This window comes from Ursus americanus, chromosome 4 (assembly GCF_024610735.1).
Source record: "Ursus americanus isolate L20-20 chromosome 4, mUrsAme1.1.p, whole genome shotgun sequence".
NCBI lineage: Eukaryota > Metazoa > Chordata > Mammalia > Carnivora > Ursidae > Ursus > Ursus americanus.
In genome coordinates, this window is record NC_142130.1 from 42,938,674 (window position 1) to 42,963,231 (window position 24,558).

The following is a 24,558-nucleotide window of genomic DNA, read 5'->3' on the forward strand; positions in this document are numbered from 1 at the left end:
GGATTCTTGCTGTGATGAAAATGTTCTGTATCAATGTCATATCAATGTGAAATTATACTATACTTTTGCAATATGTTATCATTGGGGCAAATTATTCAAAGGGTACAGGTTATCTGTATCATTTCTTTTTTTTTTTTTAAGATTTTATTTATTTATCTGAGAATGAGAGAGAGCACAAGCAGCGGGAGGGGCAGAGGGAGAGACAGAAGCAGGCTTCCCGCTGAGCAGAGAACCCAACCACACGGGGCTCGATCCCAGGACTCTGGGATCATGACCTGAGCCAAAGGCAGGTGCTTAAACAACTGAGCCACTCAGGCGCCCCTATCTGTATCATTTCTTACAACTGCATGTGAGTCTAAAATTATCTCAAACTAAAAGTAGAAAAATAATAAAATAAAAGAAAGTTTGTAGGGTTAGAATAAATGTGTTAACTCTACATAAGAGGCAGAAATGTTTAAAGTGCTTTTAAAGCTGATTCAGAGGTCATTCTCCACATTATTTTTTGATTTCTTTAATTTAAATTCAATTAATTAACATATAGTGTATTATTAGTTTTAGAGGTAGAGTTCAGTAACTCATCAGTCTTACATAATACCCCATGCTCATTATTACATCACTTGCCCTCCTTAATGTCCATCACCCAGTTACCCCATCCCCCCAACCCCGTCCCTCCAGCAACCCTGTTTGTTTCCTATGATTAAGAGTCTCTTACGGTTTGTCTCCCTCTCTGATTTCATCTTGTTTTATTTTTCCCTCCCTTCCCTATGATCCTTTGTTTTGTTTCTTAAATTCCACATACGAGTGAGATCATATGATAATTGTCTTCCTCTGAATGACTTATTTCGCTTAGCATAATACCCTCTAGTTCCATCCATGTTGCTCCAAATGGCAAGATTTCAATTTTTTGATGGCTGAGTAATATTCCATTAGGTATATATACACCACATCCTCTTTATCTATTCATCTGTCAAAGGATATCTGGGCTCTTTCCAATCTTTAAAATTTCTCATTATACTAGATAATTGAAAGGATTTACTTAGGATGAAGCCTTTACTAATATCCCAATAACACATTACTATTTCAGTTATTTTCTATATTCTCTATGTCATTTATTAAAAATGTTAATTTATTGATAATTTCTTAGTAGTCATGTTACTTTTCCAAAATATTTTTCTATGTTGATGTTGTCATCTTTAAAGAAGTATACATGTTTAGGGGCGCCTGGGTGGCGCAGTCCTTAAGCGTCTGCCTTTGGCTCAGGGTGTGATCCCAGCGTTCTGGGATGGAGCCCCACATCAGGCTTCTCTGCTGGGAGCCTGCTTCTTCCTCTCCCACTCCCCCTGCTTGTGTTCCCTCTCTCACTGGCCGTCTCTCTCTGTCAAATAAATAAATAAAATGTTTTAAAAAAAATAAAAATAAAAAATAAAGAAGTATACATGTTTAAAGATTTTATTTATTTATTTGAGAGAGAGAGAGGAAGGGAGGGGTAGAGGGGAGGGGCAGAGGGAGAGGGAGAAGCAGGGTCCCCACTGAGCAAGGAGCCTGACCCAGGGCTCAATCCCAGGACCTGAAGATCATGACCTGAGCCAAAGGCAGATGCTTAACCGACTGAGCCACCCAGGCACCCCCAAACTGTATTTTTTAATGTCACTAGTAACCTCTACTTTGCAAATCCAATAGTCAATTTTCAGGCCTCACCTTACTCTACCTATCACAATAGGCCACTCTGTCCTTAAAAGACATCCGTCATTTGCCTTTGAGGATGCCACACCTCCTAAGATTTTATCTCATTAGCCAAATCTCAGTTTCTTTTGCTAGTTCCTGCTCCACCACCTAAACATCAGAGAGAGGTTCTAAACATTGGAGAGGCCATTTCCATCCTTTATCCATATTTTCCCCTAAGTGATTTCATCTCATCTTTATAAATCTGTCTTTAAATATCATCCACACTCAAAGTCTCCCAAATTTATTTCCTGCTTCAATCTCTCTCCTGAGATTCAAGTTATAAATGCAATAGCCTACTAGACTTTTCTACTTGCTTATCAAATATGCATCTCCAAATTGATTTCCCAAACCCCCAAAATTACTTCTCTCCTGTCTTTCTCTTCTCCTAAGTGATGCTTCCATGCACCTAGTTGCACTAATCAGAAACCTAGGAATCATTACCCTTGACCTTTTTCTTCTTCCTCACTCACTACATCTGACCCCATCAGTAAGCTCTTTGTCAAACAAGCCAATCTTATTTCTGCCTCTTGCCTTTCCATAGAACACCACTTCCCTTTCCCCTTCCTCACATGATTCATCTATGTTCTTTCCTTGTCCCTGATATACGGCTTTCTCAAATGGTACCTCCTCAGAAAAGCTTTTCCAGACCATCCTAACTGAAAAATGCTACTCCCTTCCATGTGATTCTCTCTACCTTACATTCCTCTATTGTCTTCTATCACTACCTGATGTAATCTTACACATTTGCAAAAAAAAGGGGGGGGGGAGTGGGGAGAGGAGGCAAACCATAAGAGACTATTAGCTTTATAAACTATAGAGAGCAAACTGAGGGTTGCTGGAGAGGAGGTGGGCAGGGGATGGGCTAAGTGGGTGATAGGTATTAAGGAGGGCACTTGTTGTGATGAGCACTGGGTGTTGTATGTAAGTGATGAATCACTAAATTACCCCTGAAATCAATACTATACTATATGTTAACTAGAATTTAAATAAAAACTTGAAACAAAAGAAATACATTACATATTTGCTTATGTGTATACTATTCATCTCCCAATCAGCTCTAGGACAGCAAAGACACTTAGTACAGCCTCCTGCATAGAAGACACTCAAATGAATTAATAAATTACTATTCCTGGGGTGTCTGGCTGGCTCAGTCAGAAGAGCATGTGACTCTTGATCTCAGGTTCATGAGTTCAGGTCCCATGCTGGGTATAGAAATTACTAAAAATAAATAAATAAATAAACTTTTTAAAAAAATCTATTCCTATCTTAATTCATGTATATCTATCTACCTTTGCCACTTGTTTGATAATAATGTCTCTGCTCATATAGTCTTTTCATTTATCCTGTAAGAGACTCACTGTACTTCCTAATTCTGGTCTTTCATCAAGAGTAGAAAATTTTCAGGCATACTTTTCTGAATATGGCTTTAATGCTGATCTTCTGAAACTTCTATTAGATTCATATTGGGCTCCTCTACTTTTCTCCTTATCACTTAAGCCATTCTCTTTCAAATTTTTCTATCTTCATCTCTCAGTGGCACAGTGTAACAATTTCCTCATATACCAGTTTACTAATTTTTCTCTTTAGCGGCTATTTCTCATGTCCACTGAATTTTTAAATTACTATTTCAATGACCACATTTCTAGAAGTTGTATTTGGTTGTTTCCCAAATCTGCCTGGTGTCTTTAAGAATGTCTTATCCAGGGGTACCTGGGTGGCTCAGTCGGTTAAGTGTCTGACTCTTGGTTTTAGCTCAGGTCATGTTTTGGGGGTCATGAGATCAAGTCCTGTGTTGGGCTCTGTGTGCAGCATAGAGTCTGCTTAAGATTCTTTCCTGCTCCCTCTCCCTCTGCCCCTCCCCCTGCTCAATCTAAATTTTTTTTTAAAAAGGTTGTATTCATTTATCACATGCTTAATTCCTTCTATTAAGTCTTTAATAATATCAAATGATGGTTTTATAGTCTTTATCTGGTAGTTTTATCTTAAGTTTTAAGGGTCTAATATGCTACTTATTGAATCTCCTTCTGCTCACTCATAAAGTATTAAATTCAGGTCCCAAAACATCATGAGAGATTGACTACAGTTGTGTACTCTCAAGAAGATTTTCCTCCTCCGCCACTCCAAGCACGAGTTTAGGCAGGTAAGCTTCCTTGTCTTCAAATGGGCAGGAGTAGGTGAATTTCTTTTCTAGTCTACCTTTCACAGAATGTATAACTCTTCAAGAGTCATGGCTCTATAAAGAGTTACCAGTTCCAATTCATACAAGTCCAAGGCATCATCTCTGATCCCACTGTGGCCATTAAAGCTTTCGTTACTGAAACAAATAAACTCCTCAGGGCTGCCTCAGCATTACCTCATGTACTTACAACTCTGGTAATCAGTTCCCTCTTCTTTTTTAGTCCTTGGGTATTTCCCTTGCTATTTTGTGAGCCCAGACATTCATTTTAAAAACATGTTTGTAACATTTCATCCAGCATTTCTAGGTACTTTGTAGCAGAAGAGCTTTTAAGTTAAATGGTCCCCTTTCCATATTGCCAGAAATGTTAGTTCCTATTCCCTTATAATTAAATCTAAAAGTATTAAGATATCTAGGTTTTCAAGCAAAATCTACCTATAATTAAACTTTAATTAGATAAAATGTGATTTTCAAATCCAGCAGAAATTGGAAAATAAGTTTATTCTTTTCTATCAGTTACCAAAGTAAAAGTCTAAAATACCCTTTAGCTTGAATAAATCCAAGATACGTTGGGGAAGACTAACATATGATTACGGAAAATGACTCTCCAAAGTTGCCAAAGTATGTTACAAACACACTAATTAATCCTCTTGGGGTTTTTTTATTGTTATTTAACAGTGCAACATTAATTAATCCTCATAACGTACCTACCTCTAAATCAGGTTTGTGACAAGTTTTATCCCCCACTTATAAGCAGAAAAGTTTACTTGTGAATAACATGACTATGATCATGCTATAAGCCAATGATAAAGTACAGTCAAGACTTCTGCTTTCTTGTATAATTAGAAAAAACTTGATTATGATAGAGAAAAATTCAACTTTAAATATTTCTCTAACAAAACATAAGTATAGTATTTATTATTTGTACATATACAATGGTTCAAAATCTAGACCTGTTTTATTCTTATTTTAGAATAGGGTAACCTGGGTGGCTCAGTCGGTTAGGCATCTGCCTTTGGCTCAGGTCATGATCCCAGGATCCAGAAATCAAGCCCCCACATCAGGCTCTGTGCTCAGCAGGGAGTCGCTTCTCCCTCTCCCTCTTCCCCTTTCCCCTGCCCCCTGCTCATGTATTCTCTCTCTCTCTCAAATAAATAAATAAAATCTTCTAAAAAAATGTTTTAGAACAAAAAATTTTTTTATTTTTATTTTATTTATTTATTTTTTGAGAGACAGAGCATGCAAGTAGGGGGGTAGGAGGGGGACAGAGGGAAAGGGAGAGAGAGAATCTTAACCAGGTTCCATGCCGAGTGCAGAGCCAGTGTGGGGCTTGATCTCACAACTCTGAGATCACGACCTGAGCTGAAATCAAGAGTCAGGCGCTTAAACAACTCAGCCACCCAAGCACCCGAGTATGTGATTTTCTAAACATAAGGAACAGAAAATCTCAAAGGCTTTTTTCTACTCTCAATAGTTACTAGCCCTACATCAATAAGAGAAGTTACATTAAATCAATGTGTCTGTTGCAAATCTCTGTATGCTTTTCCTCTGGGACATTAATCCACCTGGAATATATCATTATTTTAGTTAGAGAAAAAAAGAAGAGTTTTTGTTTTGTGGGGTTTTTGGGGTTTGGTTTTGTTGTTGTTGTTTCTGCTATGTATTTTTACTAATAGTTAAAGAGCAAAAAAGCATAAGTATTTATTTGCCATTAAATTTATTTCAAGTTTTTTTTTTCCTTTCACATAATTTTTTTTACATTAGGACTTAAAAGTTATTATTAAAACTCATTTACCACATACTAGGATTAAATATTTTAATTTTAAAATAAAAAAGAAAATAAATACAACAACTAAGATTCCTATTTCTATATTACAGGATTGAAATAGAAAATCTATAGCTGTTGATCTCACCATCAGGTCTATGGTGATTCAATCAAGCTCCTTTTTTTTTTTTTTAAGATTTTATTTATTTATTTGACAGAGAGAGAATGAGAGAGCACAGCAGGGGGAGCAGCAGAGGCATAGGGAGCAATCGGTTCCCCGCTGACTGGGGAACTTGGTGTGGGACTCGATCCCAAAATCCTGGGATCATGACCTGAGCCGAAGGCAGACGCTTAACCGACTTAAGCCACCCAGACACCCTAATCAAACTCCTTTAAATTAAAGTCTTACTGCCCTGGAATTAAATAAATCAATAAAACTTAAAAAACAAAGCCCTACTGTCAGAAATTCTGACACTCACTAGCCAATCTGTTAAGCAGCACAAGATTAAATGGATAAGGTCTAAAAAGAAACCAGCCTCAACAACAACAAAAAACCTTTAATGAACTCTATTTCACTGTCTTGCATCCTTTTGTCAAGTTTTCACAATTTTTTTTATTTCTGGGGAATCATCAAAATATATTTTCCAATATTACAAATAGAAGGTTCTCTTATCCAGCACTTTTCAACCCTTTTTACCACTCTTAAGGAAAGGTGTCCCCCATGTAACATACTCCCACTGTATACGCCCAGAGTTTTTATGACTGATACACAGCTACCAGGAATGTAAATTATGAGCACTTGCTAGCCAAACACCCCCTCCACCTTTTTTCCCATATTGATTCAAGACACACCAATACTGCAATACTATGGCCCAATCTCTCATTTTATAAGTGAGGCACCTGAGAGGTTAAACAACACACTCAAGAGTTCCACACAGTGAAATCACTTTTTGTTCCCAATCTCCAGTTCACTTAATGATATCACGCTGCCCTCTAAATTCACTACTGGGGAACAACTGAGTTAGCCAGGCCAGAATATATGAGTTATTCTACACCAGTGAATTTTTCAGGTCCCTGGCGCTTAACTCCTTAAATACCAAAACTTTAAAAAGTTATCAATTCCTTTTGGTAGAAACCTTCCATAAGTGTAAAGGCACAAATCCAGATTCCTTGGGTATTCCAGTGAAACGGCTCTGGCGCTTTTTCAACTCTTTGCTTAACTACCAGGTCATGTGCCTCACGAATATTTTCCTGCTTTGGTACTAGTCTTTCTTGCGTTGATCTTGGATCCCTCAGTGAACACAGTCATTCATTCAATTTCAACTTTACTGCCAGGAGAATGAAAGCAGCAACAGGGTGGTGTCAGTGGTAGAAGTAGATGGATTTAAAATGGCAGAGAAAAAGTGCATTATTTTGCAGACTTCTTAACCATCACTTCTAGCAATAACTGTATTATATTAGAGCCAACTAATCTGCATAGACCTTTGGCCTCCACATTAAGACGCCCAGGTTGCTACACTTTTTGAGCTTCTGATACCAATTCTTCCTTCTCTCCATATGTTATTACCAAGTAATTCCCCTATCTCCAATATTCTATTCAACTATAAAATGGGAACCAACTAATTTAGGCTTATTAAAAATATGTCAAAAATATATTAAAGATATTCCAAATGAATACTTGAGGAATTCTCCTCCACAAAATACATCAGCATGACCTTTGATTTAGCTATTCAGGCTCTTTGTTTTTGTTTGCTTCTCAGCTCTGATAGCATAGTTTCTGGGTAAGTGACCTGGGAGAAAGTCAGTAAAACTTTTAAGATGTTGTATTTGTCTTTAAATCTATTCCATGAGGGGGCGCCTGGGTGGCTCAGTCATTAAGGGTCTGCCTTCAGCTCAGGGCATGATCCCAGGGTCCTGGGATCGAGCCCCGCATCAGGCTCCTCCACTGGGAGCCTGCTTCTTCCTCTCCCACTCCCCCTGCTTGAAAACATATAAAAATTCCTCAAAAAAAAATTCCTCAAAATAAAGTGCTTGTAATCAACACAGAGACCTAAGATGAGCCAAAGTAGACTTTCAACGCTCTAAGCAAGTGCTTCTCAAACTTGAATGTTCATACAAATCTCCTGAATTCTTGTGAAGTAAAGATTCTAATTCAGTAGGTCTGAGGTTGGGCCCAAGACACTGCATTTCTAATCAGCTGACAGGTGATGCCAAGTCTGTTGGCCCCACATGCTACACTTTGAGTAGTAGCAAAGCTCTAGAACACATACCTCTTTTTCTTCCTCTTTCCTATTACTAAATCCTCATTCCCCTGCTTGTTCCCTTTCTTGCTTTACCCTTCTTCCTGCTTTAAGTCTGCCAAGAATAACACAGTGGCTTTTTAGCCCTGTAGATAGCTCTTGGAACTATAAAGGTTTTCCAATCTATAGCAAAGCTAAAAAAACATAGTGCAGAAGGGCCAAAACACTATAGTAGTCATAAACTTTCTCTGTATGTAACCAAAAATAATATAATCAATATAGATGACATAATTTTCAGGATGTGTAGTTATTTGGTATATTTCTTAGAATTAAACATTTGCCTTAGGATATGGTTTTTAAAAACTTACATTGAGTTTTTTAATAGGAATTAAAAAACTGTTATTCATGTTAAGATTCAATAAATTATGAACAGAATAATGGTACTTTCACTAATCTTTATAACCTGTTAATATCATGTCTTTTTTAGGCTACTCTAAAATTTTAAGAAATTCTGCTACCAAGTATACCTAATTGTCAAGAGATCAGCTTTCTAATGAATTAATATTGGAACTACAAATGCCTTATAATCGTATATAAATTTCACTTATAGTTGCATTATACCAGATTCTGTCAAATATCTCATAACTCTCGTAGGAACTGCTAGATTTAGAACGAGCCCTTTAAGATAACAAATGCTAGCATTCATATAGCAATAGAAATTCTGTTCTTACCAAAAAACCGTACACCTAATCAACAAGCTGGAGTCTCATTTTACAGTGGGGGAAACCTGAACCATATTCACATTATACAACCAAGTAAGTACAGTGCAAATAGAATGTGAAACTCTTAACTTTAAAACCTGTCTTATATGGGGCGCCTGGGTGGCACAGCGGTTAAGCGTTTGCCTTCGGCTCAGGGCGTGATCCCGGAGTTCTGGGATCGAGCCCCACATCAGGCTCCTCCGCTATGAGCCTGCTTCTTCCTCTCCCACTCCCCCTGCTTGTGCTCCCTCTCTCACTGGCTGTCTCTATCTCTGTCAAATAAATAAATAAAATCTTTAAAAAAAAAAAAATAAAAAAAAAATAAAAAAAAATAAAACCTGTCTTATAATTATTATATACCACAGGTCAAACATTGTTAAACTTCCTTTTAGGAACGAAACTAATTCTTTAAATAAAAATTATGTAAAATAGCTGATGTTTCAGTAACATCTAGAAATATGGTTTCTGCATAACATTAGTCTTGCCAATACAGTGAACAACAGTGTCAGTGGAATCCAATTCTGTGGTGTAGTTTTCTCCCAGGGAAACTGAAGCAGACAATTCCACTCGAACAAACCAGACAACAGTGCATTCTAGTGGCCAAAGGAGAGCATAGTCAGACATGTCTTGGACTCTGGACTAAAAATGTAAATATCTCAAATCTAGAAGCTAATAAGACAATATAATAAATATTATACAAATTGCTATAAACTTAAAGCAAATTTGCATTTAGGATTAAAATGAAGATATAAGAAAGAAAAAATATTACCCAAAAGCTCCAGTCACTACTCCAGTTATGTAAATTTAGCCCCTGTTTTCTTGCTGAAACTACATTATTCTCATCCACAACGGGACTAGGATTCTCCTCTAATTCTTCCCGTGTCTCAGTGGCAAAGCTTGACTCCCCTTCGTTTATTACCTGGAAACAAGTATCAATAATTTAAATTACTTACTGAAAAAGGCTCATTTTAAAATGAAAAGAGTTAATGTTCAAACTAGATAAATTAACTTGAAAACAATATTTAAGCTTTTAGAAAACAGTAATTAATATGTTTTTCTTCTATAGTTCATATATTTACACGTGTGACAAATACTGTCCAACTACTTCTACTTGTTAGGTAGTTTAATTGGCACTGGGGATTAAAAACTGAATAAAACCTTAAAACAATAAAACCTTAGCCTCCAGAAGTTCATAGTCAGCTAGAGGAACATTAAACAGCAAAAAATACTGTGTAATGGGAATGACAATTAGTTCAACCTCTTTGTGGAGAGTAATCTGCAATGCCTAGTAAGGCCTAAAACCCTGTGTACATGGAGTCAACAATGTTTGTAATACTAAGATAGTGGAAGCAACCTTACTAACCATTTGTGGGAAGTTGGTAAACTCACTCTGATTTATACAAACAATAGAGTTAAAAATAAAATGAATCAGGCATTGGCCCCCAATCTATGGAGCACTGGGGGAAAGAGTATACCCTGTGCAAGATATGGGCCCAGTGGGTGGTCACTCATGAAAGAGTCATTATGGAGTTCTAAAAAAGAGAGAAAAGGGTTGGGAGGAGGGAAGGGAGCAGCCATTGTGAGAACAATTAGAGCTTGCCAGGTCCCTTAAATACCTCTGTTGTTCGTGCTGTTGCCCTGCTGGGGCTGCTGCTGCCACCACCTATGCCGCTGCTGTAACAAAAATCCTGATCCACCACCCATGGCACCCATGTGGCACAGCGAAGTGGTAATGCAAACTCAACTTAGCTCAGGGTTTTAATTTATTATTTTTTAAAGATTTTATTTATTTGACACAGAGAGAGAGAACACGAGCAGGAGAAGCTGCAGGTAGAGAGAAACGGAGAAGCAGGGAGAGAGGGAGGGAGAAGCAAGCTCCCAGCTGAGCAGGAGTCCGATGTGGGAGCTCGATTCCAGGACACTGGGGATGATGACCTGAGCCAAAGGCAGACGCTTAACCAACTGAGCCACTCCAAGGCGCCCCAAGCTAGGGTTTTTAAACTCTATAAAATAACCACATGCCCCTAACCCTGGTGATACTGACTTGAGGATCTCTGGAGATTCAAATATATAGATAGGAAATGGTAGAGAGGACTCCTTCCACTTGAAGTATATTCACACACTGCCAAAAGGGAGAGAAAGAGAAACAAAGAAACAAACAAAGCAACAATCCAAAAAAGAAACCAAACAAAAAAACTGAAACAGAAATCCACAATTTGGCCTAATTGGAAATCCAAAACTTATTAAAATAATTTATACAACAAAAGATAAAGATTGGCTTTTGTACCTCCACAGCATAGGTTTTTGAATTAACTTCAACATCTGCTGAAATGTATCAAGTGGCAAATTTTCATGGCTTTAATCAATACTGGGCTCAAACTACAGCTACACCAGGAGATCCCACTCAATTTAAACAAGGCACCTCCTATAACCTTAAGGGAATTACTCAACATAAAATGGACCATTAATAGGTATGCATCACTTTAACCCCCAGAAGTACAGCCTTGCCTAAATTCTCCCTGGTAATATGGTATAGTACACATCACCCTAAAATATCCCATATTGGCAATGGATGCTCGGACCTAAAAAAATTTAAGTAGAGTCTTTGGAGCTTACAAATGGCTTTTTAAAAAGTGGGACCCCCATGGACCACCCCCCCAACCCCTAGTTAAAATAGTAAATACAACCCAATATAACATAAAACAGGGCCTTCGAGGATTGGGATTTATTATATAAGACCTAATTTGTGAAAGAGTGATTATCCCTACAGCTTTTCCGTTTAACAGCCTAATGTGGCCTATTAAAGTTGGAAAAATGAATGGTGCCTCACAGTTGATTACTGTGCCCTTGATACTATGCTCTTATCCATGAAGGCCCCTGTCCCCAGTACTATGGCAATTATTGACTCTATCCAATTAGAAACTGGTAAATATTTGATATTCTAAATTGGCTAATATTCTATTCAATGTCTCTTTCAATAACCTCTCAGTCACATTTTGCCTTCACCTCTAGTGGGACACAATATATCTTTACCTAGCTAGCCAAGGTAGTATCCTAGTACAGGATATCTCAAAAGGCTTGCCATCACATGCAAACTTTACAGGCAATATCGTAATTGTATCCATTTTTCTCCAGGAGCACAAGTATGACATTACATTAATTACATCCTCCTCTGAAGACATTCTTCTGAGATACTCAGTCGGGACATACAAATATGCACAAAGGAGTTCACGAAAGGGGGATGGATCATTGCCCCAAACACAGCATAAGGACTGCCACCTTAGATAAATTCCTGAAAATTATTTGGTAAACCAAGGGCCTCTCCACCCCTAACAATGTCAAGAAAACCCTCTCAGCACCCACAACATTAAAACAGGCTCAACACTTACTAGGCATTTTGGGGGTCTGGAGAATACATTCCTCATTTACAAATTTTACTTAAGCTTATCTACACTGTTACTTGCAAATGAGTCATGCTGAATAAGGACCCCTCCCAAAAATGATTCTAATACTTGTCAAAATTATAACAGACACTCCCATTAGTGCTATTCCCCTCCCCCCCAAACACACACACACATACACACAAAGAATTCTTCACCATAGAGACTTTAGCAGCTTCTTTCCATGATTCCTGGAGTCTCTGGACCACCCACAGTGTCTGTAAGTTGTCCATAGGCTTCTGATGCAAGAAACTATCTCCCTAGCCCTACAGTATATGCCATTAGAGCAGCAGTTACTGACAGCATAAGGACTCTCCTGGAAACAGAAGATCTACAAGACCTGTGCCTGTGATCCTTCACACCCAGCTGTTCATGCCTTGGGTCCTAAAAGCAACACCTTGCAGCTCAGCACAACCACCAAGGCCTCCTTGCTACAGGATAAAACCAAATCTGGGCCCCATGACATATCTCACCTGCAGGAGGACATGCTCTCCCCCATCCTCATTCTTTTGTCAGATGTCATGTGCTGGAAGAGGTTACCACTTTTCTGGACCCCTTGAAAACCTGAGGAGTGACTTGAGTTCAACCGAAGTTCGATAGACAAACTTTCCACTCAGTGGACAGCATCACCACCATTACACACAATGAAGCCCACAAGATATTTACTGCTATTCACCCCTTAACCAAGGTGTCCTTGATAAAGGTAAGGACCCAAAGGTCAGCACAACTGGCCGAACTTCCCACAGTCATCTTACTGGATGTTTGGGCCAACAATGGGCTCCATCTGCACATTTTTACAGACTCTTGGAGCACTTTCTAAGAGCTGCACCCTTTAGGGATAAAGAACTCTGGAAATCTCTTGTTTCACAGATATTCAAAATAAATCAGGATCACACATGTCTCTACATACACAAAAGCCATAATAAAAGGCCTCACCAAGACACTCCTATCCCTGTTATCCCTATCCAGACATTACTAACGGTGACCAAGGCACTCATTTTATTTCTCAAAATACAAGGTTGGGCTCTTGAACAAGGCATTCAATGGAACTTTCATCTTCCTACTGGGCACAGGCTGCAGGCCTCATAGACATTCATGACGGCTTACTTATAAAACTTCAAAAACTAAATGAAAAATAGTACATTTCAGTCATTAGCCAAACATGCGGGGTGAATTATAGAAAGGAGTCTCATTCAATTTTTTTATGTTTGCCTGCTGACAGCTATTAAGCCCCTCCTCTTCCTCTTCTATCCCTCAAATGGGCAAGCTGGTAAGAAAGCATGGGTGATCTTACCTTTGGTGTGGGTGAGAGCGTCAAACCAAGCAAACCCTAGTACACACAGAGGAACGAACCCTCACCCTGATCCCAGTTTTAACCTCAATAAAAACCCAGATCTGGCTTCCTTTCCTTGCCCTTTTAAGTCATTTTGGATCTGCTTGAGAAGGCTGTCCTGCTCTTCACTTTTCTTATGTAAGTATTTAATAAGACATTATATATAAGTAATAGCCTTTTCATACACTCATGGTGTGTGTGTGTGTGTGTGTGTGTGTGTGTGTGTGTGTGATCATTCTATACCCAAATCAAATTCGGGGGGGGGGGGGTAGGGGGAGGTTCATTCTGGCTTTATAGAGTGCCTGCAATAGGATCCTACCTCTTTAACTTATTGATTGTGTGATCTTGGCAGTTAGTCTAAATCTATTTTCTCCACTCTATAGTAGGGGTAATAACTCTCTCTGGTTTATAAATTCATTGAGAGCAGGGATCATGTCTCTGTTGCTCACCATCTTATCTCAACACCCAGTGGCAGCGACTGGGGTGAATAAATAACTGATTGGGTTCATTAATATCTATCATGACTATTTCATAGTAATGACTTGAGAATCAATTGAAATAGTACATTCATTTGTTCATTCAACAATTATTTGAATGCCTCTACAATTGTGTAAATTGTAAAATGCCTCTCAAATAAAAGGTATCGCACTGATTGCAATTCTCTAAAAGTAAAATCGATACACACAACCAATATAAAAGTAATGAGCATCGTGTTCAGAAATGCAGGTACTCCTGCAACAAACGTAGGCCTTCACCCCAAGATTGACCAGCAAGTTCTTCCGTTTACCAAATAAGGCAGTAAACAAATAACAAAACTAGTTGAAACCAAAAGCTTGGTTGACAGCACAGTGATTTAAACTCGAGTTCTGGGCCCTTTATTCAAGAGCTGATAGGGGAAGCGGGTGAGACTGGATCGACGCGATGTTGGGTCAGAATCGCGACCACTGAGCCTGGGTCAGTGGGGCCTGAGGCTGAGACGTCTGGACTAGGACTTTCGGAACCAAATTCCAGCTCTCCGCGCCCACAGAGAAGCAGATGTTCCACCGTCGCCCGGAGGGGAAGGCTCGTAGGAAGCACAGGAAACCGTTTCCTCGGTAACAACTTTCCAAATTACTCCAAAGAGCACCAAGATAAGGGAAGGGAGGAATTAATTATCATAATTTGAGAGGGTTCAAACCACTATCGTGAAGAAAACTGCCGGTCCAGCCACCCTAGGGAAGCCGCCCCAAGCGAGGCGCCGCTTACCTGGCGGACAGTCAACGCGCCCTCCATCGCGGCTCCCTCCGCCGCAGCGGAACCGCGCACGCGCGCCCCGCGCGAGGAGGGGGCGGCCCCGCGCGCGCCCCGCGCCGACCCCCACTCCGCCTCCCCGGCGCGCGCTCTGGACTCTGGGCCCCGCGCGCCCCCGCAGCCAGATCTTCGAGGGCCACCTGGGGTCCTGGCGGCGTGTCTTGCGCCCTCTGGCGGCAGTTGCCTTTGGCTAACTCGTAAGGATGTAATGTTACTTTGTCAGCCTGGAGTCCAGTCCTTACTAGGGATCAAGATGAGGCCCCGTCCTTACCTACCTCCCAATCTCAAACTCCCGTGCCTGTGGTGAAATGACTTCCGGGCACAAGTCACTCTTCAGAAAGCACCCCTTCCCCTCTCTTTCTCACAATACGTACTCTGCTCCAATGTGCAAAATAGTGAATTGCGTGACAGTCTTGTTCCTTCAAATAAGGGCTTGAAGTTACTCATTAAAAGCTATTGAGTGTTGCAGAGCCTGGTTCCCTCCCTTCCAAAAGAACAGCTATAAAAGACATTCTAGAGCAATTGAGGAATATCAAATATGAAATATATGTGAAAGTTAGTGTTATGGAAGAAGTTACAATTTGTGGATAAAGTTATTGATATTCATTTGTGAATAACTAATACTTTGTGGAGATATTGGAGAATGTCTTTATTCTCAAAAAATTCGTGCTCAGGTATTTAGGAGTGACATGTCATGATGCCTGCAACTTGATTTCAAATCCTTCAACAAATATAGATACCATAGGCTGAAGGTGTCCTCCCCAAATTCATATGTTGACACGTAATCCCCCTCCACCATATGTGGACACTGTAAGAATACTGCAGTCTATGAACAGGATGTGGGTTCCCACCAGACACAGAATCTGCAGGTGTCTCAAGCCTGGACTTCCTAGACTCCAGAACCGTTAGAAATGTTGTTGTTTAAGCCACCTAACCTATGGTATCTGTTGTTCTAACAGCCTATACAAACTAAGACAATAGATAAAAGAAGAAAGAGCAAAATAGCAAAATGTTAACAATTATTCCATCTATGTGGAAGGTATACCACTATTCAGCTGTACTCTTTCTATTTCTGTATGTTTGAAAATAATCATAATGTAAAGTTGCAGAGGGAGAGTCAAATCCACTTTCACGAAAAGTCAGATACTGCATATTTTTTAAAAATGTATTACATGTTAAAGAATAATTACCAAATAAGGTAATCAAGAAGGGATATGCTCTTGTCTTTGTCCTGCAAAACTTAGCATAAATTGTGTTTTCCTTCAATGTTGTGTACAAGAGTAGGCTGAATCAAAAATGCCTATTTTTCGAATTGAAGTCATGCCAAGAACTCTACTTTGGATTGAAAGAATTTAATATTGCCAAAATTTTTTTAATGGTACGAGATGAATGTGGTTATTATGTAAAATATTTTAAAACTATTTAAAATTTTTAAATTTTGAAACAATTCAAACTTACAGAAAAGTTGCAAATATGTTACAATAAGCTTTTCCCTGAGCAATTTGAAAATAATCAACAGTGTGCCCTATCAATTCTGAATACTGAGATGAGTGTTTCTCCCCAACAATCATAATATGACCAACAAAATTGGGAAATTAATATTATATTACTCTCTTCTAATTCTCACACTACATTAAAATTCAACCAATTATCCCAGTGATATCCTCTGTAGTAAGAGAATCTAGCCCCAGATCACATGTTACCATTTGTTACCATATCTCCTTCAATGTGCAATATTAAATGCCCCCTGCACAGACTCCCTCTTCATCCATCCCACCCTAACACCCGTTGCCCGGGAATCGTGGTCACTGCATTCTGTATGTACACCCTTCTTACTCTGCTCAGATTCTAAAACCCCTCACAGTGCCACCCCACTAAATGGTTTAAAGTATTTGTAAAGGAGGAAAAAAATGAGAATAACGATCCAGGGTTGGGCTAGGTGAATCATTATTTAGGTTTTAGACCCAACTTTTAAAGGATGACGTAGATTTTATTTTTTAAAAAAAGATTTTATTTATTTATTTGACAGAGAGAGAGCATGAGCAGGGGGAGTGGCAGGCAGAGGGAGAGGTAGAAGCAGGCTCCCCACTGATCAGAGAGCCCTACGTGGGGCTTGATTCAGGATTCTGGGATCCTGGGATCATGACCTGAGCTGAAGGGCAGACGCTTAACCAGCTGAGCCAACCAGGCACCCAAGGATGACATAGTTTTTAAATATAGACTTAGAAGTTGAGGAGATAAAGAGGAAACAGCAAAGACTACAAAGGAATAGCCAGTGAGGTAAAAACCTCAGCCTGATGCCAAATAAAGTATTTCAAGGAGGATGAAAAAATCAGAGATGTCAGATATTGCTAACAGGTCAAGTAGGGTGAGAACTGAGAATAGTTCTGTATCGCTCTGTATTTAGCAATCTGGAGATCATTAGTGACCTTAACAAGAACAATTTTGGTACAGAGGAGATTCAAGAGAAAAGGAAAGGGAGTAGAAGGCAGTATGTATAAACAACTACTTGGAAGAGTCTTGCTCTAAATGAGGCAGTGAAATCGAGTGGTAGCTAGAGGGGAGATTTAGGGTCAAAGGAGGATTTGTTCTTTTGCTTCATTTTCAAATTTTTATTTGTTTTTTCTAAGATGGGAACAACAGCAGCATATTTGAATACTCATGGGAGTGATCCAATAGAGAAGTAAAATTTCGGATGCTGGAGAGGTAGAGAGGGCTGCTGGAGTGAAGATCTTGAATGGATAAAGGGGTAGGATCTGCTGTGCAAATGAATGGGCGGGCCTAGAATAGGAACGTGGACTGGTCATCCTTAGTATCACCAAAGAATATATGTCACAAGGGCAGGTAAGTGAATAGATGCAAAGAGTTGAGTCTGTGCAAGTTGTTTTGAGATCGCTTCTCAGTAATCCCTGACAGCCGGGAGATGGCAGGTACTCCTAGCAGGCCACAGTGGTCTGTTGAACACAAAAAGTCACACGTAACACCAGTGTTTTTAAAAAGCCACTCTACGACCATGATAGAGCAAGACCAAAATAAGTCCAGTCCATAATCATGTCAACAGAGAAAAAATGTGGACATGGTTCAAACCACAAAAAGGACCAAATACCCCCCCGTGCTGGCTATTGGAGTCACTGCTGCTTCTCTGTCAGTCACAGTTTTCACTGCACTTTGTTCCTCCCACCTTCTACATATGATTTATTAAAATACCTAACCATAGAAAAGGCAGGAGTGCCTGGGTGGTTCATTTGGTTAAGTGGTTAAGCGTCCAACTCAATTTTGGCTCAGGCCATGAGCTCAGTGTTGTGAGATCCAGCCCCTCATTGGGCTCTGTGCTAGGCATGTGGCCTGCTTAAGATTCACTCTCTTCTCTCCCTCTGCTCTTCCCCCTGCCTCTCCCTCTCTCTAAACAAAAACAAAAAACAAAAACCAGCTGGGTCTCAGTAAGAGAGCTTTGTGACATTTTCTTTTACTCTGCTACCATCCCCCACTCCACAACAGCCCACATTCCTGGTTCAAGTTCCTAGCCTTGGAAGGGGTAGCACAGAACTTATAAAGAATTGGGGTTGCTTGCTTTGACCTGTCTGGTGGCTCCCTGAAGGACAACTCAATGATTTGCCTTTATTTCACCTAACTCACAACTCTCGCAGGGATGGGACAGACACCTTAAAGGGGAGGGCTGGTAGCAAACAAATGAATTAGCCACTGCAACTGGGAGCAAAGGAAAACAGTTGAGGCAAACAGTGGGCTATCTGAAAAGTTTGGGAGGAAAGGCTGGGGAGTGAGGTCTTTGAAAAGCTCCTCCAAATTCCAGGGAATCTAGAAAGTCACACACATGCACAGAAGCATGCACAGAAGTGACCTAAGAAGGCCCTAAACTCTTGCCATGAGGCTCTGCACAGCAGGAAGGCAAAGCAAGTCTGAGCTGTAAACTGCCAGAATGAATGTTGTAGGCAGGCCAAAGCACCACCTGCAGAGACTACGGATGGATCTTTCTTTCTTTCTTTCTTTCTTTCTTTCTTTCTTTCTTTCTTTCTTTTCTTTTCTTTCTTTCTTTCTTTCTTTCTTTCTTTCTTTCTTTTCTTTCTTTCTTTTCTTTCTTTCTTTCTTTCTTTCTCTCTCTCTCTTCTTTCTCTTTCTTTCTTTCTTTCTTTCTTTCTTTCTTTCTTTCTTTCTTTCTTTCTTTCTTTTCCTTCCTTCCTTCCTTCCTTCCTTCCTTCCTTCCTTCCTTCCTTCCTTCTTTCAGTTTTTGGAGTTTAAAAATCTCTGTCAAATCACTAGCTGATCACTAAAATAACAGAACAGAGATTTCTATGGCCACACATGATGAAGAGCATAAATTTACAAAATTAGTTCAACTTATGAGTAGTCAAATTTATAGAGCCAGAAAATAGAATGGTGGTTTCAAGTGGCTAGAGGAAGGGCAGAATGGGGAGCTATTGTCTAAGAGGTATGGAGCTTCAGTTTGGAAAGATGAAGAAGTCCTGAAGGGGGACAGTGGTGACGATGGCACAGCAACATGAATGTACTTAATGGCACTGAACTGCACACTGAAAATGGGTAAAATGGTAACTTTACCTTATGTATCTTTTATCACAATAACAAAAACAAGAAGTACTGGAATGAGGAACAACAACAAACTCTGGGAAGGGGGGGCAATCTGATTTCCCAGAGTAGCCACATTATAATATTCAAAATGTCTAGTTTTCAAAAAAAATTACAAGGCTTCTGTAAGAAGAAACAAGAAATCATGGCCCATGTACAGGAAAAGTTAATCAAAACTGTCCCTAATAAAGCCCAGACACTGAACAGACAAAACTTTGAATCAACTATTTTATATATGCTCCAAGAACTAAAGGAAACTATATACAAACGTGGAAACTATGAGAACAATGTCTCACCCAATAAAGACTATCAATAAAGAAATTATGAAAGGGACCACATAGGACCTCTGGAGTTGAAAAGTACAATCACAGAAATGAAAATTTCACTAGAGTGATTCAATAGCAGATTTGAGCCAGCAGAGTCAGCACACTTAAAGATAGGTCAATTGAGGTTATCATTTCTGAGGAGCAGAAAGAAAAAATGAGCAGAATCTGAGGGATCTGTGGCACCATCAAATGGACCAACATACATACAATGGACGTCTCAGAAGGAAAGGAGAGAGAGAAAGAGACAGAAAGAATATTTGAAGAAATAATGGTCAAAAAAAAAAAAAGAATAAGGAAACTCTTTGCTGATTATAGAAAGATCTACAAAATATATTGTTAAAGAACAAAAGTGAGGTGCAAAACTACAGATAGTATCAAATGTGCATGCTATGAACCTAACCAAGAGAAAACATAAGACAAATTTAAGTTGGGGGACGTTCTACAAATAATTGACTTAAATTCTTCAGAAATATCAAGCTCTTAAAAGCCATAGAAAGTATACTATTGCTCCATATTAAAGAAGATGAAAGACATATGGCAACTAAAGAAGATGAAAGACATACGGCAACTAACTCTAACTACAGGGTATGCTCTCGGATTGGATCCTGAACCGGATTTTTTTTTCTCTATAAAGGACATTATTGGGACAACTGGAAAACTTTGAATAAAGTCTACAGATGAGGTGATAGTATTTGTTCAATATGAATTTCCATTTTTGAAATTACTAAAATACTACAGTGAGAATGTCCTTGTTTGCGGGAATATACTGTTGTATATTTATTTATGTTGAAGTCATGTACTTAGGTTTAACTCACTCTCAAATGACTCAGAAAAAAAGTGTGTGCAGAGAGAGAGAGATTAGTTAAGCAAATAAAGCAAACACAGAAATGTTAATAATTGGGGAATGTGAGTCAAGGGTATATGGGAAATCTTTATACTACTCTTCAACTTTCCTTATTTCATAAAATTAAGAACTGTTACAACCTGTCAAAATAAAGCCAAACCAGCCTGCGCAGGTGTGTGTTTTTCTGCAGTTGCACTAGTATAATCACAGAAAGGGCTGAGCTGGATTTCATTAGAGTTGAAGTTTACCAGGCGAATATGCTAAAGCAAGAGGGGAGCAAGGGAGATGAGTGTGCATGCGTGTGTGTCAGTAATGATTGTCCATGGAATCCAAACTGAGTCAGAGGCAATGTAAGGTTATACGAGTGTGAAAGACAAGTGAAAAATACTAAGCTTAAAGGCCGGTAAATCTAGTTGGGGTTAAAGTATGGCTGGTAATAGACAGCTACAATTAAGAGTTGTCAGCTCTATGTAAACAATGTGACAAGAAGAATCTCATTCTGTTTCTCACCTGGCAAAATTCATAAAAATTTGGATAAGGACATTAATTTTTTTTTTAAGTTTGTATTTAAATTCCAGTTAGTTATTTGAGACACAAAGAGAGAGCACAGGCACAAGAGGGGGTGAGGGAGAAGCAAACTCCCTGTTGAGCAGGGAGCTGAGCAGGGAGCCCGATGCAGGACCCAATCCCAGGACCCCGAGATCATGACCTGAGCAGAAGGCAGATGCTTAACGGACTGAGCCACACAGGCACCCCTCTCCTACCACATATTTGCTAAATGTCTTGTATCTGGTCTAAGGGCCCAAATTATGGTGAGCCCTATGCTTGCCAGGATGCTGGAAGACCCTTGCCCATTGACTTCCTTAGAAAGGATTTCTATAAATGCTCAGGGAAACTGAGGCCCTATCATGACCCGTAGGCTCTGTTGAGTCGATTTTCTCCTGGAAGCCATTAGCCGATGGTGGGAGCACTATCCTCCCTCCCACAGAAAGATTGCTGCTTGCTGCTTGCTTGTTACTCTGCTGTTCTCTTCTTTTTCTTTGTTTTAAACTTCGGAATATATTATTTAGAGATACATATGTAGGTGGCGAATCTATGAATTTTTTTTTAAAGACTTCATTTATTTATTTGAGAGAGAGAGAGATTGAGAGAACGAGTGGGAGGAGGGGCAGAGGAAGAAGCAGATTCCCTGCAGAGCAGGGAGCCCAACCCGGGACTCAACTCCCAGGACCCCGGGATCATGACCTGAGCCAATGGCAGACGCTTAACTGATGGAGCCACCCAGGTCCCCAGCAAATCTATAAATTAAAAGAAGGAACTGGTCAACACAGATGTCAGAGTAATGTTTATCTTTAAGGGAAGGAAGATGGATGCAATCGATGGACGGACATGGCAGGTTTCTATGATACTTAAATATTCTATTTCTTAATCTGAGTAATGGATACATATATATCTATATTGTTAAATTGTCCATGTAAATATTATATGTTCTTCTATATGCATGATTTATTTCATGGTATTTTTAAGTAACTAGAAAACAATTAACAGAAATAATTATCCTTTTATTTATAGTGTTGCTTATTGAACATTAGATTGACAGAAAAGTTTTTGTTTTGATTTGAATGGTTTTTGTAAGGTGCAAGTGGCTGGAATATATTTTTAACCTACTAGGGAAAAGCCAGTAGAGAAGTTTAACAGAGAGCCAAAAGAAGTTAAAGACCAAGAAAAGATTACATTTTCTGGGAGAGGAGGAAGAGATCCACTGGACAGAACAACTTTAGAGACTGGTCAAGGTGAAGGATACATGTGAAATAGAAGCTAGTGTTGGGGTAAAAGAGAGAAGTGCAAACTGAGAGACTGGCTACGTCATTTGCTAAAGGTATTGGGTTTCTAGATTGCATTTCATTAAACTGTGAATTATTTAAATCCGCCTGGAGCCAATTTCTGAAATGGGATGCCTTATATTAATTATCTAATGGAGCACTATAACTTATGATGTTAAATAAATAAACATAACTGAATTCGACCCGTCATCCCTCTCACCCCTCTCCTATCCCTGTGCCTTAACCACATCTATAACTTCGCAGTTTTAGCATTGCTATTTCGCATAGGAACACTTTGCTTTTACAAAGATATAAGCAAATGTTTCACACTACTGATAGTGTAATTAAATTTAGAGATCATCAAACATATTGAGACAATGTTTTCTTTCATATAATATTCTTCCTGAAAATCAGATATGTTTAGAAACTACATTATCCATTTTATTGAATCTAACAGGCCATAGGAGTATCATTTTTAAAAAAATCTCTAGTGAGATCATTTGCAATTTAGCAGTTATAATTCATGGATAAGTGTTAATTCTGCCTACTAAAGGTAAGACTAGAAACTGTGTTCATTGAGATTAGACCTCAATGATAAATACATTCAAATTTTAAAATAGGTAGTATTTTTTGTGTGGCTATGTTTGTCGGAAGCAGAGACTACTAATACCAGTGCGTAACTTACCTTGGCCACACGATGGTGCATTTAAAAGTAAGTACACCCCTTGTAAAATAGCATCTATATGTGATTCAAATCCTAGAACAGAAGAAAGATATAGAAGAAAAAGATGTGGACATGAATTCTCAATTCCCTTGAAATGAAGGCTACAATTTATTTTTTTTTTAAGATTTTATTTACTTATTTGAGTGAGAGGGGGAGAGTAGGAGTGAGAGGGAGAAGCAGACTCCCTGCTGAGCAGGGAGCCTGATGTGAGACTCTATCCCAGCACCCTGAGATCATGACCGAAGCTGAAGGCAGACGCTTAACAGACTGAGCCACCCAGACACCCTGAAGGCTAAAATTGCAAGACCATCTTTTAGTGAAAACTCAGAACAAGATGCTTGCCTGACCATATTCAACATGGCTGGAAAAATCAGAGTATGCAGTCATTTCTACTCAGTGAGGATTTCTGTGGAAAAGAAAATGGAGCAGAGGGAGGAAATGGAAGGCAATGTATTCAGTTCGGTTCCCTGGAAGCTGAGTGTGAGCAGAATCATGTGAGTGATTTCCTGAGGGGAGTACTGCTCTGAAGAAATGTGTAAGGGAGTGAGGGAAGCAGGAAAGCAGAGGAGACACTGATGAGGGATGTTGAGCCTGATTCCACAGGGAGCTCTAGAGAATGAATGTTCTCACAGACTCATGTCTCCTTGAGGCAAGAAGATTGGTCTTTAATACTCTCATATTGGCTTGTGACCACTGGGTACGGGGGCCGGGGGAGCACGGACACAGAGTCCATAGCCTTCTAGACATTGCCAGATGGGCCACTTCCTGTTGGTTGAGGGCAAGTTTCAGTACAAGTGTGCTGTGAGTTCTTGGCTGCCAACACTCAGTTGGTCTGGTAAAGGAGCTATGGCCGGTTTACCAACTGGGACAACTACAAATATTATTTTTATTTGTGCTCTTTCTTCTTTTATCCTAACACCTCACCATTTACTTCAAGTATGTATTTTAACTACAGAACTTTTTTGGTAGTAGCTGTTAATACGTATTTAAACATCTCTTTATTTAGCATCTGGGTTCCTTGTTATCTAATACTTTTAAAAAGCAAAATTGAAAAGTTAAACTACTTTTCATAAAAGCCACTGGAAGTCTTCAATCTAAATAATGTATGTAGTTGGGTGTTTAAGGGAAAAGGCTTGAGTCAAATAGAAGTGGGTTTAAATTCTGGCTCCAATGTCTACTAGCTGTGTGATCGTGTGCAAGTTTCTTCTATGTGCCTCATCTGCTTATCTGGGGAAAAAAGAGGAATAATAGTTACTCCTTCTCAAAGTTGTTGTGAGGTTTAAAGAATACATGACAGAGTTCCATTTCTAGTTTTGGAAATAAGGTGGGCCACATCATTGGACAAAACTCCCACTAAGAATAACTAAAAACGTAAGATATTTTCAGAAATCTTCTGCAAATCATCAGAGATCTGACAAGATAATAAGAGTTATCAGGCCAATGTCTAAGGAACACAGAAAAATGAGTTGAGTAATGCAGCTGCTTTTGCCCTGAACCTGGCCAAACTCT

At 39.3% G+C, this 24,558-nt stretch overlaps 1 protein-coding gene across 4 annotated transcripts in view; it reads right to left on the reverse strand.

Moving 5' to 3' along the window:
• GRAMD1C (GRAM domain containing 1C) overlaps positions 1–14,821 on the reverse strand; it is an 86,979-nt gene extending 72,158 nt beyond the window's left edge. For 3 of the 4 annotated variants that reach the window (XM_045785153.2, XM_045785152.2, XM_087861614.1), the window contains exons 1-2: positions 14,686–14,821; positions 9,437–9,586 (exon numbers count right to left, since the gene is read on the reverse strand). In XM_045785153.2, coding sequence (XP_045641109.2) covers positions 9,437–9,586; positions 14,686–14,712 — 177 coding nt within the window. In that variant the 5' untranslated portion in view covers positions 14,713–14,821. The remainder of the gene's footprint in view (positions 1–9,436; positions 9,587–14,685) is intronic. The other variant, XM_045785154.2, reaches the window with a different exon arrangement.
• Positions 14,822–24,558: the final 9,737 nt, after the last annotated feature.